General features: G+C 37.4%; 2 protein-coding genes across 5 annotated transcripts in view; one reads left to right on the top strand and one right to left on the bottom strand.

Moving 5' to 3' along the window:
- The window catches only part of LOC109406155 (RING-box protein 2), a 226,138-nt gene that overhangs the window by 165,143 nt on the left and 44,763 nt on the right, over positions 1–16,232 (bottom strand). The window lies entirely within an intron of this gene.
- Positions 1–16,232, top strand: part of LOC109406109 (facilitated trehalose transporter Tret1) — a 78,785-nt gene that overhangs the window by 53,228 nt on the left and 9,325 nt on the right. For 3 of the 4 annotated variants that reach the window (XM_029866551.2, XM_029866553.2, XM_029866552.2), the window contains exons 2-3: positions 11,950–12,168; positions 12,305–12,430. In XM_029866551.2, coding sequence (XP_029722411.1) covers positions 12,082–12,168; positions 12,305–12,430 — 213 coding nt within the window. In that variant the 5' untranslated portion in view covers positions 11,950–12,081. The remainder of the gene's footprint in view (positions 1–11,949; positions 12,169–12,304; positions 12,431–16,232) is intronic. The other variant, XM_029866550.2, reaches the window with a different exon arrangement.

The raw sequence follows: 16,232 nt of genomic DNA, 5'->3' as shown, positions 1-16,232 counted from the left end.
CCGCAATCCTTCGCAGATTTCTAGGAATCATCTGAAGAGATTTTTAGTCCAGGCGTGAACTTTAGTAGTTTTGGTGATCTTAATCTCTCAGAATATCCATAAATAATATCGCCAAGAGATCTTCAAAGCTTTTGATTAGGTCTTCACAGAGTATCTTCTACCCTGCAGATCCTTTCTAATCTCCAAAAGTAAATAGTAGGAGAAGAACGATACAATTTGTTTTACGAATCTAGCACATATCATGTAACTCATTCGAGTTATTCAACAACGCCAGAAGTAACCATAACGCTACTCAAATGAAGGTTTGCTTCATTTCCTCACATGTTTCTTCACAAGGACTTATGTGGTTTCTGCAACGAAGTATTCAATCCATCCGCAGATCCCACGCAAAACTGAGAAGAGAATGAGTGTAAATCATTCCCTCAAATCACCCATCCAACAAAACTCGAATTCGAATCGCAGCACTATGACGACAATGACGCGCCCGACAATTGCTGTAGGCAAATTACTTGGCCTGTCCACTCGTCGGCGTATCCTCTCGCGCTCAATTGTCCTTTGGCTCGCGAACGACGTGATTGTGTGTCCCTTTACATGCTGACCAGACAAGGAATCCCATCCCCTTTGCGACTTGCCGTTTTTTGGAAGTTTTGGCAGCAGAGGCCGCAGATTGGCTGGTTCCGGGCCAAGTGCAATTCGCCGGGTGTGCCAGCAGCAGCAACAGCCGCTCAGAAGTTCAGTGGACGATCCGGAACGTTCGCGCAGCACCTGGTCGACTTTGGGGACTGGCGCTTTTGATTGTGACCCGTTGTTCGGTGTTGAAGTGTGTGGCAAAATATCGGAAGAAAAGTGGAAAATTCAAACGAAACCAGCCATCGCCAAAAAGTTGGCCCACTTGTCCACATATGGCAACAGTTGGAATGGTGCGTGTCATTGGTGGTCACTGTGGTGGTCGAGATTTTTGCGGGTTCTGAATTGAGCTAGAATAAGATGGACTGCGGTGTGTGGTGTGAGACGTGTTAAAGTTGCATCTCCGTCCAAATGGCAAGAAAAGGAAGCAACCAACTGCAGCACTACTGCAACTAAGAAGACAGTGGAAAGTTTTCCGACTTTTGCCCGTACGCTGGAAAAGTCTGTGAATCAATCAGTGCTGAGCGAGAGGAAAAAAAAAAGAAAGGCAACTGGTATTACTATACACATGTGATTGGTGTGATTTACTAACGCAATTGGTGAAGAGGATGGGAAGACTGTTCTCATTTCGCCGGACAGTTGGTAGCCATACGCAGACTTGATCTTGATAGCCGTACGAAATGTGGATTAAGATTCCCGAGTGCTATGAGGTATTCAACTACTACTGGATGATGATCGGTGATTATGGACAGTGGTGATTCGGTTTTAGTTAGCATGATGATATTTTTCAAAGCGAAAAACACCAAGACTAGTTAGTTTGTGAATATGTGGAAACGGTTGTCTTGTGTTGGGCGGGAATGTACGGCAGTATTTTGCATGACATCGGATATCTGTTGATATGACCAAAATTCTCTATGAGGTAAAAAGAGCAGCTTGATTGAATGTTAGAGAAATTTTCATTTTTAGTTATCAATTGCAGGCGACGCAATCTTCAATGGACTCGCTTTTGCTAGTGTCCCACAGTTAATTAGTTGCTTGTTTAGCTGTTTAGCTCTGCTATTGGGAAAGGTGATAAATAACGCATCGTCCAAGCAAATGTGGTATTATTACTAAGCTCAGGATGATTTTACGTTTGGAGATTAGTTTACTACTTTGACTATAATTATCTTTCCATGTGATACCAAATTTACTGAATATAATTTACAATTTTCAAAAGTGTTACCTTTTGAGGTGGGACTAAAGGATCGCTGGTATTTTCTGCTCTTGCTTTTAATAAAATACCAGAGGGCTCCATCAAGTTATTCACGGAAGCGATTGACGGTGCAGGAGGCGCATGATACATAGTTAATATATTGATGTCATAACATAATTTGTGCTCAATCGCGAGTGCTTCAAATTTATTTTTTTTTCGAAATGTGAGAAATACTCGTTTTTCAGATTTACCCTTCGATTTTATTCTTGGCATTCTTGGCCTTTTAATTCTTAAGTGTATAACCTACTTTACCAAGGATGGAAGAAAATCTCTCCTAGCGACGAATGATACAGGGAACGAATGATCCAGCGATTGCTCTTGCAGTAACACCACAGAGAAACAGACGTAACACTTGGAACAAATTTCATTGAAAAACATCGTCACAAAAACGTAATCGCCCAATGCTAAACATACTGTGTTTGGCCGGGCCGCTACTAGATGGCGGTAGTGAGCAAACGTCAAATAGGAGTAAAAACGATACCAGCGCCGCGAGTGGTAGATCGACCTACTACTGATTATTTGAATCAACCGTTAAAAAGGTGATCGATGGGAAGCAATGAGAGTGTGACGTCTGTTTCTCTGTGGTAACACGATGCCGAAACCCTTGCGCCATGTTCGTGTCATAGAGATAATCCTAGCATCTGATGCATGCTTTATCGCGGGATCAACTGTTATCGGATCATGTTACTAGTCGCGATAAGCTTTATTAATAAACTAATCGTGCCATTTATGCATTTCAAAACCGTATTCATGGCTAGAAATAATGCATTCACGGGCATATCTTGAAGATGGAGCAATGAAAAAGTTCAAAAACTGTTTAATTTAAATTTTATCTTTTCGACTTCCTGATTACTAGATTTCCATCCTTGTAATTAACAGCTCTATTGTTTATTGGGCGATTGCAATTCCCCTTGCAATTTGTACAGCGCCTAAATGTATTCTAGTCTACTATTGCGTACTGGTTGCCTTCAGTAGTGCTTTCACTTTTCTACTCTGTCCATGGTAAAATGGAAAAGTTCTATTCTGCAATTTTTCTCCAAAGCTGCGTATTATGTCAGGTTACTCAATTGACTGCACTGCACTAATAGAGGATGGTGTTTATAAACTTCCCATCAACATTGATGGCGTGTAGGTATGACAAATTGCCTACATTATACCTGAAAAATAAACTGTCATTATTGTTGGAAATGGAATTTGTTTTTGATTCTGGATGGTTTTTCAGTAGTGCGAATCAATATATACTGACCAAATTATCGAGAATGGCAAAAGTTTTACTTTTCAGAGAACGTTTAGCTGTAACTTTTCGTGAAGTCCATCATTATAAATCATTTGAAATGTTGGTCAAGATTGGGCTATTCTACAATGAGTTAAAGCGACTCTAGTGAACTGCATAATTATCAGAAAGCCATTTTAGAACTTTTATGTCTCCGAATTTAATGATTTAATATGGAATTTTAAAAATTCATGACTGAATATTAGTGCTAGGATTTAGACTTCAAAGTTTCATTTCATAAATTTCCAAAGAATTTCCAGGACAAAATTTCGTGGTAAACTTTCTATATTTAGAATCTATTCAGCATTTCTACGAAAATTCTATCGCAAATGCCAACACTGTTAAGCCGAAACTGGATACATTTCCTCATTTTTTAGTATTTGATTTTTATAAATAACGGAGCAATATTTTTAAAATCGGCTACCATACAAATTTCGAGGAAGGATCAAGGTGTCTTCTGATTGTTTTCCTGATGGAAAATGTGTTCCAATTTTACAGAAGCCATTTGAAGAGCCCAGATGCAAAAGGTTGACGATGATTTTTATCGCATTTTGTTCCAAGTAATACGTCTGTTTGTCTGTGGTGTTACTAAAAGTCATATAACTTTTTTTTTAACTTTTATCTGATTTTACCCGAGTTTCCAAAAATTATGTTCAATGAAAAAGTTGTGAGCATTTGGATAAAAAAAATGCCGAAATATTCGCAGTATGGACAATTGATTGATACACTGCACTGTAGGCTCTACCAAATAGTGGAAAAAAAGTTGTTTGTTTATCTGTATTAACGAGATTTTTAGCCCTAGGCTAGTTCATCTCGGGACCCACGCTTTTCTTCCCCTCCGAAGGAAGAACTCACATTTTACGAGTTTGTCGGGAGTGGGATTCAATCCCAGGTCCTCGGCGTGATAGTCACGTGCTCTAACCATCCAACCAGGTCCGCTCCACTGGAGAAAAGGTGTTGTTTTGTTCAAAAATCTAATTGAGTTCGTTAAGGGGATCCAGATTGTTTCCGAATCGGAATCTTTACCCGAAAATCGAAATAAAATGCATTTGAGCATTTCCACCGAAAATGATTATTTTTTTTAAATTTATTTTTGTTTTTTTTTTTAATTTGTCTTAAGCACCGTTGGCTATGTTTTGAATCGAACTTTTGAATACCAATGTATTTAAAGTACAATGGCAAGTTATTTTCGCGTAAAAAGGAAATATTTCACTGTTTACCAAATGTCTTATTATGGATCAGCTCCACAGGGTCCCACATATTATGAATCAATTTTTGCCATATTATAGGTCAATGCATCATTACTCTAAGTTCCAACTCTAACATAAAATTTGCGTTGGTAAGGCTATAATACGTAGTGTATTGATTGTCTTATTAATGAAGTATCCGATATAACAACAGAAATAAAAAGAAAACATAAAAAAGTCCCGAATCCATGGTATAGTACATGGAGGTAAAGAGGTACGACACTAGCGTTAAGTGATGTTCTACATCTTAAGTGTTATTATTACCATTCTGCGGTTCAAGACACGTGATTTTCAAATAATGCTTTTGACACTAAACATGTTATATCAAGATTGTTGAGCGGAGTAAAAATCTATACAGTGTCGGACAAAACAATAAGATCAGCAGTCCTATTTCATACAAAATGGCCAAGTTTGACGATATGGTACTCAGTTTCCTGTAAACTGATTTGGCTGAAGCTTTGACAGCCGACTTGGAATTACGGGATTTTGATTTGTATTAACTTGATTGAGTTCTGTTCACTACATCCAAAGTTACAGATATACGGTGCGACAAAATTCTAACACCAGATTTTTATTATGGTTATTTGTTGCCAATTCAATAAAAAATATCCCCAAATTTGAATAGCATCCTTAATTTTAGTGCTTGTTTATCAATCATCAAGTATCAGATACTCTCGAATATCCTTTGGTAATGGTAATCTGAAAGTGGATCTCTTATTTTGTCGTTTCGTATATCTGTAACTTTTGATGTAGTGAAAACAACTCAATCAATTAAAAACAAATCAAAATTCACGTAACTCCATGGCAGCTGTCAAAATTTCTGCCAAATTGGTTCACTGGAAACCGCGCATCAGATCGTCAAACTTGGCCATTTTATATGAAACATGGCTGGTGGTTTTGTCCGACACTGTATTTGTTTAAAGTGATCCATAATATCGTCAAACGATCAGTTTCCGGGTCACATTATGGATCACTGTTGAAAGTCACGTTATTTTAGTATTTGAATCCCAGAGTCAAGAAAACTTCGATAATAGATACATACATATTTTATCCAAGGTCAAAATCGATGGATTTCGTCACTTTTATAGCTAACCATTTGCAGGAGTAGCTTCTTCTAGAATTCGGCTATTTTGTGGCAGTTGTTAGAAGACGAACTCTATCGTTGCATTATAATGCATTTTTTTTACATTAAGCTCTTGTAAATCACCTTTCATCTCAGAAAACAAATAAGATTTCAACACTGTAGACTTGGTTGTTAATGGCATGAACCCAGAAGACCATATTCATATATACATATGTATGGAGATTTCGATCAAAATTCAGTTGATTTCTTGGTGGATGTAGATAATGAATCATTGTTGCTTCCTCTTATCGGTGATTACAAAACATTGTAGCTCATTTATGACAAAACTAATCAAGTTTCGGTAAATCAAACTAATCATGTTTGTAATGAACTTAATTGCTACTTACATTTATTATGTATCAACTGCAAAGTTTTCATGAGGGCAAAGCCCTGTATTTCTTATGCATAAATGAGAATCATCATATCGCTATAGATTTTTTTTATTTAGCTGTAATTTCAACAGCTGTAATTTCAACAGCATTTACAATCTCAATGATACGGATTGGCGAATTTTATTGAAAAAAAAATGTTGATATGAGTGGCAGTGTGAATACACTGAACGAAAAGCTTTTCACTATATTGAATGAAATTGTACCGAAGAAACGTAACAAGACGACAAACTACTCTAAAAACTCCGTTTGGTTCATGAGCAACATAAAAAAGTTAAGAAATTGAAAACAGAAAATGAACAAAGCGATCAAAAGAAATCGTTCTTCGGAGAGTCTAGAGCAGGGCTGCCCAACCTTTTTTGCTTGTTTCATACATTTTTTGTCTGTACGATCGTAAAAATGGTCTGATATTAGATCTTTTAGCATCAAATGAAAGCCTGGTGTTAGGGCTAATGGGTTCATGCGACAACTTATCCACTTAGCTACCGTGGTAATTCAGTGAAAAAAATCCATCCGGCCCGCGGGCCGGACTGTTTATAGGGTTCAACTGCACCGGTAGCTAAAACTTGTCAACAAATTCTCACTTTCTCACTTGGCTGAGTTAGACGTAACATCCCAAGTAACAATGGTAGCTGAACAGTGAGAGTCAAAGCTGAACAATGGTTGGTTAATGGTGCCAGTAGCTGAATAAGCCGGAAGCTGAACATCTAGTTGAACAGTAGCTTGTTGAGTTTACAAAGTATCTTTTGTTCAGCTTATCATCGCATGCTGAATGTGATACTCAATAGAAGATTATCCAACTTCTCTACATCCATTTATCCAGCCTTTCTACAATATTGAAAATTATGCGCTAGGACTCTTTTATTCAGCTTTTAATGATAATAACAAATCATCGGAGAGAAAGTTGTGCGGATCATAATCATTGACAAAAATGGATTGTAAATCTAAAATAACATTCAAAAAGAATGGTACTTATTACCGCAATTTTAAATAAAAAAAGACGTGAGAAATGTGAAAAGGTGTTGAAGACCATATTTTCTAAAAATAATGAAAGGGATTTTGTCGCCTTCGATCACCGAACGATGGATTGCGAATCTGCTGCAGAAGTTACACTATCGAAAGATAATCTGTACAGAAGTTCTAAATGATATAGTATTGCTTGATCAAATATTCATTTAAAAGGCAACAACGGTATTCCTGATGTTGAACAATTACCAGGGAAAAGAGAATCGGTCGGTCCCAGTGACGCGGTCAGTGATGAGGACTATGGTATTGAAGGTGACGGTATAAGTAATTCACTATCTTATGAACCGGCGGAAGAGGAAATCTATCGTATGGCAGAGGCGCTCGACTGTGAATCAAACCTCTACAATGAAGAACCAAGATCATTACGGAAATGGGCAATTGAACATAATTGATGCCTCAAAAGATCTCTTACGGATTATAAAACATCAATATCGAGCTAATGATCTGCCCTCCGATCTACGAACATTACTGGCCACGCCTCAGAACACGAGGCATTTCATCAAGGACATTCCAGGTGGAAGATACTGGCATCAATGCTTGGAGGTTTGTTTGAAAAACCGGTTCAAAGACATTTCGGAGGACATCTTGTTGAGGCACGATAGAGATGAGGGTTTTTCCGCGTTCTACCGTTTCGACAACGGCGAAACAACCAGCGTTCTCTAAAAATATATAACAGATACTTGCTATCCACACCGTGGAATATTAATTATGAATATTTACCTTATTTCTGTTCATTTTCTCTGACTGCCGCGTGCCGCGGTGTTTCACGATAACCGAACCGAGGAGCACTGAACTGTAAACAAAACAATGATGTTTTGACAGCTAATCCATGCATTCGTAACAAAGCACTTCCACTGCTTATTCAACCTCAACACAGCCTTTGTTCAAAATTGTTCAACCTTTATTCAGACACGACGGTATCTAGCTTGTTCTTTCACAAATTACTAAGCTCGTACCATTTCAGGTGGAGCAGATGCTAAGGTAAGTGACTATGAATCAATGCACCGAAGTTCGATTCTCAATTATTATCATCATTAATATATTTCAATTTCAGCAACTATGAACTACTATTCTTTATCTAGACCAAGAGTCCTGGCAATTATTGCTTAAATTGTGTGGGACTAATTCTGATTTTTTTTATTTGGTAGTGCTGCATAATTGATGATGAATTGCTGAACTAAAGATGATTAAGCGACTCTGAAGCTTCACCTGATCCTTATCTGTTCTATAAATAGAATCATAAATCATTCCCATTTGCTGAATAATTGATGGATAAAGGCTGAAAAGCGTTCTTCGCTCGGATATAAGCGCTTCTTCAACCTTAATCCAGCTTCATGGAGAGCTCAAATCAAACTTTGGCTGGATAAAATCACCAAAATTGGGTGTTTAAGAGCTGAACAAATGTTTACAGTTCTTTTGCACAGCTTTTGTTCAAATTAAGGCTGATAAGCATAAGTTAGAGAAGCGCTTAATCAACATCAAATTGTTACCTGGGATTAATCTTTCATTTGATGCTAAAATATTCCATATATGACTTGCTTTGCAAACGTGCCGATTGAAAATGTCTGAAACATGCGAAAAAGGTTGGGCAGCCCTGATCTAGAGCATTATATTATATGAGGTTACAATGCGAAAATCGAAAATGACGTGAAGAATAACTCCAATTGATGTTTGGAGATGTAGTCAGTAGTGATAATCCTGAAATCTGCAATAATTATGCAAAATTTTTTCAAAGTAATTGTAATACATGTAATGACATTTTCGATGGGAAATACCTAAAGCTATGTTCACTTAGAACCGGAATCATGTCACATTTTCTAGTGGCGCTCTCAATGAACATAATCATCATTCTTTTGCAGCACTCTGATCATACACTAATCCTCTTTAAATGGTGAAAATTTCATCGATTTTCTTGCAACCAGTGAAAAGTTATTTCAGATTGAAGACAAGAGTAGGAAAAAAATCTTGCACAAACACGTTGAAAATTTAGCGTGGTCAGGTACGACAGTCGCGAAAAATGTTAATATCGTCAAAACCATTATGTTATTAATTTATGTGGGTTGGCTCTTTTCGGTGACATAAGAAAAAGCAGCATAATTCGCGTTACGCGTTTCGGCTTACTACTCTTCAGCCCTCTTCAGACGCAACATGCTGAATGTGACCATCAGCTCGGTCTGTCACAGATAAACCGAGCTGATGGTCACATTCAGCATGTTGCGTCTGAAGAGGGCTGAAGAGTAGTAAGCCGAAACGCGTAACGCGAATTATGCTGCTTTTTCTTATGTCACCGAAAAGAGCCAACCCACATAAATTAATAAAATTCCACGGTGATCAATCCCGATCAGTAAAACCATTATGTGTTATGTGCACAGATGTTGTAAACCATGGCATAAGGAAGTGTCCTCGGAAGAAAAAAGCTTGGGTTCATTGATAAATCTGCTTTGAATTTGAAGATTTGGCAAGAAGTTCGAACTCTGGGCATGGTTTTTTCGCAACAAGATGATGAGAACCAATTCATACAAGGATGACAGCCTCAAGAATCGCGTGCTGCTTTTCAAAAACGCACACAAGGGATATGTAGAGGTTTTACCTATTTTGATGAGCTGCCATGACAGCCGGAGACGTTCAGTGGTATCGTTACAGATGGGTAGTGTTTATCAACGAAAAAAACACTCAAATTTCGCGTTTTCTCAATTCACTGAATTGCCCCTCATTTCGCAATAAAAAAAAAGTTGGGCAATTTTTCTTCGGAATCCTAGTCAAACTAGTCAAGGCACTCAGGACACTGCATAGATGACCTGATTGTTGAACAAACGTGCGGAAGGGGTTGTTGCTAAAATTTACCATTGTTGTGCAGATTTTTAGAGAGGTCAACACTGAAAAAGTGAGAAAATGTGTGAAAAATACAAATAAATAATTTAAATGATATTTTTCCATGAAAGTACAATAAATAACCTTTGCTTCATCTTTTATGTTTGTTATTCCATCCCTAAGATATCCGTGATTTTGTCATACCGGATTCTAAATGAACATAGCTTAACTTTGACTACATATTTACCAGAAGTAACAATTAATGTTTCAGTCAGCTTTATTACAGTGCCAGAGATTATAGCTGCGTTAGGGTTAGAATCTTCAAAAGGTCCGAAACCGGATTGAATACCTCCTTTTCTTTTAAAGAAGCTAGCTACCTCTTCTGTGAAGCCCATGTTTTGGATCCTCAATAACTACCTAGCGCCACTAACGACACACAGATCGAAAAAAGAGTGTAAAATTCTGTCACATATGATGCACATGATTGGAGCGTGAGATATTACAGATTTTTACATGACATATCATGTAAAAGTCATAAAATATCATGTAAACTTCCATTATATGTCATGTAATTTGGCATGACTCTGTGTTTACATGACATATAACACAAATTTACATGATATATCATATGAACCATCACAACACATGACTAAACTGAAGTTTACATGACGTGTAAATCTCATTATTTTTATCTGTGCAGAGTGGTGTATTTCCATCACAATGGAAGCAGTTGTTTCTAATTCCAATCTTTAAACATTCCGAAATAAAAAGTTATCGAAGAATTTCTCTTTTGCTTGAATAAAGTAACAGTTGAATGTTTATAATTTTTAACAAGTGTTTCAACTACTTTTGTTGTCGACCTGATCCTCAATTGCAACTATTGTTTCTACAAGTCATACAGGTAGCGCTGGTAGCGCTCCAATCATTGGTCCAAGAGCTCAATCGAAACTAATCACAGACCCATGCACGATTAATGCTCAATACGGTTCGTTTCCAATCGATTGACTGCCACCAATAAACCATGATGCGATAATGATGCTGTTGAGTTGCTTCTACTGCTCTCAATACTCCACGGGAGAATTGAAATCGATTACTATGGAGACATCACATGACACCATATTACATTACGCGTACAACAAACCCTTCATCCCCATGTGTTCTCTGTCTCCTATTTTCGTCCAATTGACTCATAGTCTTCGCCAATTCGAATCAAACGATGGATGACATCGTCGTCGAATTAGTACGCACGGAGAGATTCGGCCAATCCTTAGTAGGTACGAGAGAGTATTTAGAAGGACGAAGTAAAAATAAACAACGATTTGCACAGTCGATATCCGATTTTTTGGATCGATTTAGTACCTATTGGAGGTTTCATTGTAATTGCAGAGAATTTATGAGCTCATGTCTGTGCTACTGCGATCAATTTATAGTAGAAATTGTACATTCATGAAATGCACACTTACGGATTTGAAAATATCAAGTTGAATGTCTTCTAGTTTTATTTTGCTTTGAAATTATAATCTTGTTTAGAAAACTTTGACAGATTTTCGCGTATATCAAAACATTTCATAAGATAATATATGTAAATCTAAAGTTGTTTTTATCCTACTAAACAACACTATCATCCCTCCTTAAGTTTGGACACGTACTGTATTTAATTGTCCCCTCGCCAAATTTCCGGAGCTCGCAGACGCAAAAAGAGCTACGCACATCATACGCACAGTGGCAGCGTTGTCTGCCGCTGCTGGACAATCGCAAGCAGTACCCCCGTGCTGAACAATCAGTCATAACTCGCAGTGCGTAGCGTGCGTCGCGTGTGTAGTTCATTTCGTTCCCAAAAGTACAATCATATTCAATATGCGGTCACCGTTCCGGAGTGGCACTGACCGATCATCGATCAGCAACAGTGGCAGAGTTTCGTTGTTGGCCACACGTTGCTGGTGGATCTGCTGTATATAACCGTCTATCAAAATTTAAACAACCTCAGTTGTTAGTTTGTACTCGGTCAATGCGCGCTGATAACGCAACAATTGAATGATCTTGAACGGAATACGGGAGCGTACGTACGGTTTTTCTTCTTCTGGAGCATTCGATTCGACAAATACCTCCCCTATCAATACTCCAGAGAAAGTGTGCGATCGTTGGAAGGATCAAAATCAAGCTGCAGCCCCACTTTGACCAATTGCAATAACTCTTTGCAGCTTCTGAACTCCGTGACTGAACGGAGCCCATAGGTAGAGTGAGGGAGAGAGAGAAAGAAAGAGAACATCAGGATAAGGGGTTGAATCCTGACAAAAAGCTTTCCAGGGCCGGTGTAGCACTCAGCCCACAAGATGGTGAAGCTATTGATGCGTGCGGACACCCACGTGTCCTTTACCGTTCCAGCGGAAGAACCGGTTGCCAAGTGCACATTTTCGCAGGTTTATAATTTTTATATTTTTTATTTAGATTACCCAGATAATCACACAGTACCGAACGGTGGTGAAAGGATACAAAGGACTCAAGAACGCCAAGAGCTAACCGAAATTTCTCTTTTCCTCTTTTTTTTATGTAAAGGTCTTGGCAGCACTATCGGTATCGCTTGGTTCCATGGTTGTAGGATTCTCGTCAGCTTACACCTCTCCGGCGCTGGTGTCCATGAAGGATCGCAACATTACGTCGTTTGAAGTGACGGATCAATCGGTGAGTAGGATTTGTTGTTTATCATGGCTGTGCTGTGGATTGAAACGCACATTGTAAATTCTGTATTTTGCGTTGAAGTTGCTTTCATACAGTGTTTCGTCCAGTTTAGATAAGAGAAAAAATATATAGGGAAACTTCGCCTTGTACCAAATTTTTGAACCCACTAAGCAGAATACCTTCAAATACGCGTATCTGTTAAAGGATAAGCATTAGAGGACGGAATTAAAAGGTACAAAGCTTATTACACTCATTCAATAGAGCGTAACTTGGTGAACTTTCAGCAGCGTTGTGCTCTTTGTCATGTTTTTTTAAACCTGTCGAAGTCAATGTTAACCTTAAAACTTTCCCAACCAAACTAAATTGTGACCGAATTTCAGAAAATTTGGTTGACGAAAGCCCCCTATGACGAAGTTTTTCGTTAAAAGTTCGGAGAATCCTTTGGACTTGATGAATGTGAATGCAGATCTTTTGTAAGCAAAATGGAAAGTCATGATGCACTTTTCGATAGGTACAGTGATTTCACTATTTTATTCCAATGAGGAAAAAATCAAACGTAAATTCAGAAAAAAAAATCTAGCAAAATATTTAAGGAGAAACTTCAGAGAACACAAAAATGGCTGCCACAATAGCCGACTTGGACCCCTACTCACGTTTTCAAGAGCACCAATTTTAAAATTTCGTAATCGAATGCGCTCGATTTGGAAAAGCTGCCTCTTTTGCAAGTGAGCAAAGCCAAGATAAACAAGTACGGATTATTGGTTTGATGCTTCAGATTTGTGACTCTAAAGTTTGTATGCAAAATTGCAATGGTTTTAGATGGTTTTTAGTTTTTGTCAAGTTTTAGTGTAGTTGTGATTGTATGTAATTCGATTTGGTTTGGTTGAAATCATTACCAGTTACTTCTTTTTGAATGCCAATCAAAAGATGGGGGTGGACTTGAGAATCAGAGAATATTTTTCATAATTGTACGTACAGAAACATTTTTTACACACTGTTTCACAAAGTTCCCAAACAAAATATGGAAAGGGTAGCAGATGAAACTTTGCCAAATTGAGCCTTCGCAAGATATTTCAAAAATTTCGCACACAGTTTATCTCATGTGAAATTTAGGAGGAGTTGATCAAAATGCACGTGTTCTAGATTTCAAAATTTCAAATCCATCTGGCAGGTTTTCGTGCAAAAAACTTTATCCACACTCAAGTGGGTCGTGAATTTGCATGGACTATCGTTCTTCAAAATAGGGGCTATGGTTCAAAGTGACCTTCTTAGGGATGAATACTTGTATAACACAGACACGCGTACGATGTGATTAAAATTTATGTACGTCTCCATTAATTGAGTTCAACTGTCTGTTTCAATTAGGCTGCTGTTTTGGAAAGTTTCCCTGCTGAATAAAGAATTCATGCATCATAATGTTGTTGTTTTTTGTTTTCATTTGTTGTATTGTTCAAGCACTCAATACTGGCCTGAAATGTAGGAAGGAAAACTCCCAACTACGTGGTAGCAACCCGAGTTGCGTTGTATGTACTTTGAGTATTGAGGGATTATTGTTGAATTATAGTCATTTTTTAGCTGACTCGTATATTTGGTTAAACATGTGAGCATGAGCGCATAGGTGACTGTGATAGAAGAGTTTCGGTAAAGTCACATGTTGAAATTAACGCACTCTAAAAAAAGTATATATGCATCATTAAAATTAGAGTTGATAGCTTATAGTTTAGTTTAGCTTAGCTAAGACGGGATGTTTACATGCCAATGGTTGCTCCTCCGTGGTTGATTTAAGCTGGTTAAAATTACACTAAGATCCAAATGAATTAGTGATGAGATATTTCACTTATTCTGAATGCTATAACGCTCGTTCAATCCTTACAACCAATTTAGAAGGAAAAGGAATGTTAAAGTATGATGTTTGTTGCTACTAACGACCGATATTACTCTGCATCTCCACAACCAGCACGGTAAGGTGTGTATTAGTGGGAAAACATGGGAGACCTGGGATGCACCTTTGGTCGATAATATGATCCATGGATAACACAGCAAATAATTTTGTATTTTACTTGGTTACATCGGTTTCCTACAAAATACACGATCACCATGTGCATCCTGGTTAGCACCGAAAAGTGTAAACAAACCCGTTCCAGCAGATATCTAGAAACAGTATCATATATATTTATTCACCTACGGTGAAATAGGCGCCTAAAAAATCAACGGGTCAGTATACGAATCCATGCTAAAATTTTACTTTTTTTTACTTGTCTGTTGGTTCACAGACCCACATTCAAGCTACGGTAGCATTTACATCAATTTTACGACGGGAAAGATGTACAGTGAAAATGATGTGATAGGGTACCGAACCACTTGGGCATTGACTGGTTTTCGGCCATTTTCAAACCAATTATCTTGTATTTTTGTACATGGCTAGATACTAGACGTATCCCACTACAAAAATCAGGTTAGTTGGTTCAAAATTAACTGATGTATAGCAAAAAAGTGTCCAAAATAGGCGCCCTGCTGAGATGGTTCCACTTCCCTATCCAAGTTTTTTTTTTTGCTATGATGGAATATCAACAGTGATTCTAGAAATATCTACTGAACAAATTAAATTTTCATTATTTTGAAAGCATAACATTACTTGAACCAAACCCAACACTATCAGTCATAAGATTAAAAATCGTTGAAACAAAGGAATTGCCACTTGAAAATCTTGTGCAAACAAACATTTTGGAAAATATCACTTTTTTGCCGTTTCAATTCTGGCGCCAAAAATACTGAACCGATTTTAATGAAAATTTTTATGTACGTAAAGTATGTATGTAGAAGTAATTTGTCAAAATTTCATTCAATTTGATCATGCCGTTAAAAAGACTATGTCACAATAAGCAGATGTGGTTTTTGGTAGTGAAATTCATACTGCTCTTACTTTGATAGTACTCAACAAAAATGGCTGAAATTTTCACTGTAAACAGTATAATACAACGATTTTACACTGTCAAAGTTTTATAAAAATCGGGACAGTGTTACCAGTTCTACAGTCAAAATAGCGCAGGCGGAACTAAAAATGGTCAAAAAGTACCTAAAATTTACCTTGAACAATTTGAGCTTTGGATATTTGCTAGAAAAAGTACTGAACCGATTTCGATCAAATTTTTAACACTTAATTGATACTATGTTAAGAATATCGAGTTAAATTTTCGAACGTTTTGATGAGGTAACAAAAAAGTTATAGCCTAAGCATTTTTTTTTTAAAATGGGTGCCCAAATTTTCTAAAATCTCATTTTATGATATCGACTATATCTGCGCCAATACTCAACCGATTTTAATAAAAATTTTATGGTATAAGCTACGCATAATATACTATTCATGGTCAAAAATTTAGCTATTTTGGCGAACGCAATCAAAAGTTATACAATATTTTCTGTGTGGCAATTTCATCGTGGACACCCTTTAAAGGAATAACAATAGCAATAAAATCTCATTGAATGGGTTCGTACTGTCAAGGCTATAGCTTTTTTCGCAAGTGTCTGATTACGTTGCAGTTTTCGACAAAGTTTTGGGCATATCCCAGGCTATATTTCTATAGAATCTATTACGTATTTCAAGGAAAATTAGAACCCCTCAGAAGCAAAATGCAAAAAACGATGTTTTCCCATATTAACTCCCATACAAACTTCAAACGAGTTTAGCACTGCCCAAATGTTAACGGATTTAGCTGAAAATTTTACCAGAGCATCGTGGCGTCAAACATCTTGACATGTTATTTTTTCATTCTTGCTTGAGCCACCCTAATGTATAAGGATTCAA

This window comes from Aedes albopictus, chromosome 2 (assembly GCF_035046485.1).
Source record: "Aedes albopictus strain Foshan chromosome 2, AalbF5, whole genome shotgun sequence".
NCBI classification, from domain to species: domain Eukaryota; kingdom Metazoa; phylum Arthropoda; class Insecta; order Diptera; family Culicidae; genus Aedes; species Aedes albopictus.
This window is presented reverse-complemented; position numbering and strand designations above follow the sequence as displayed.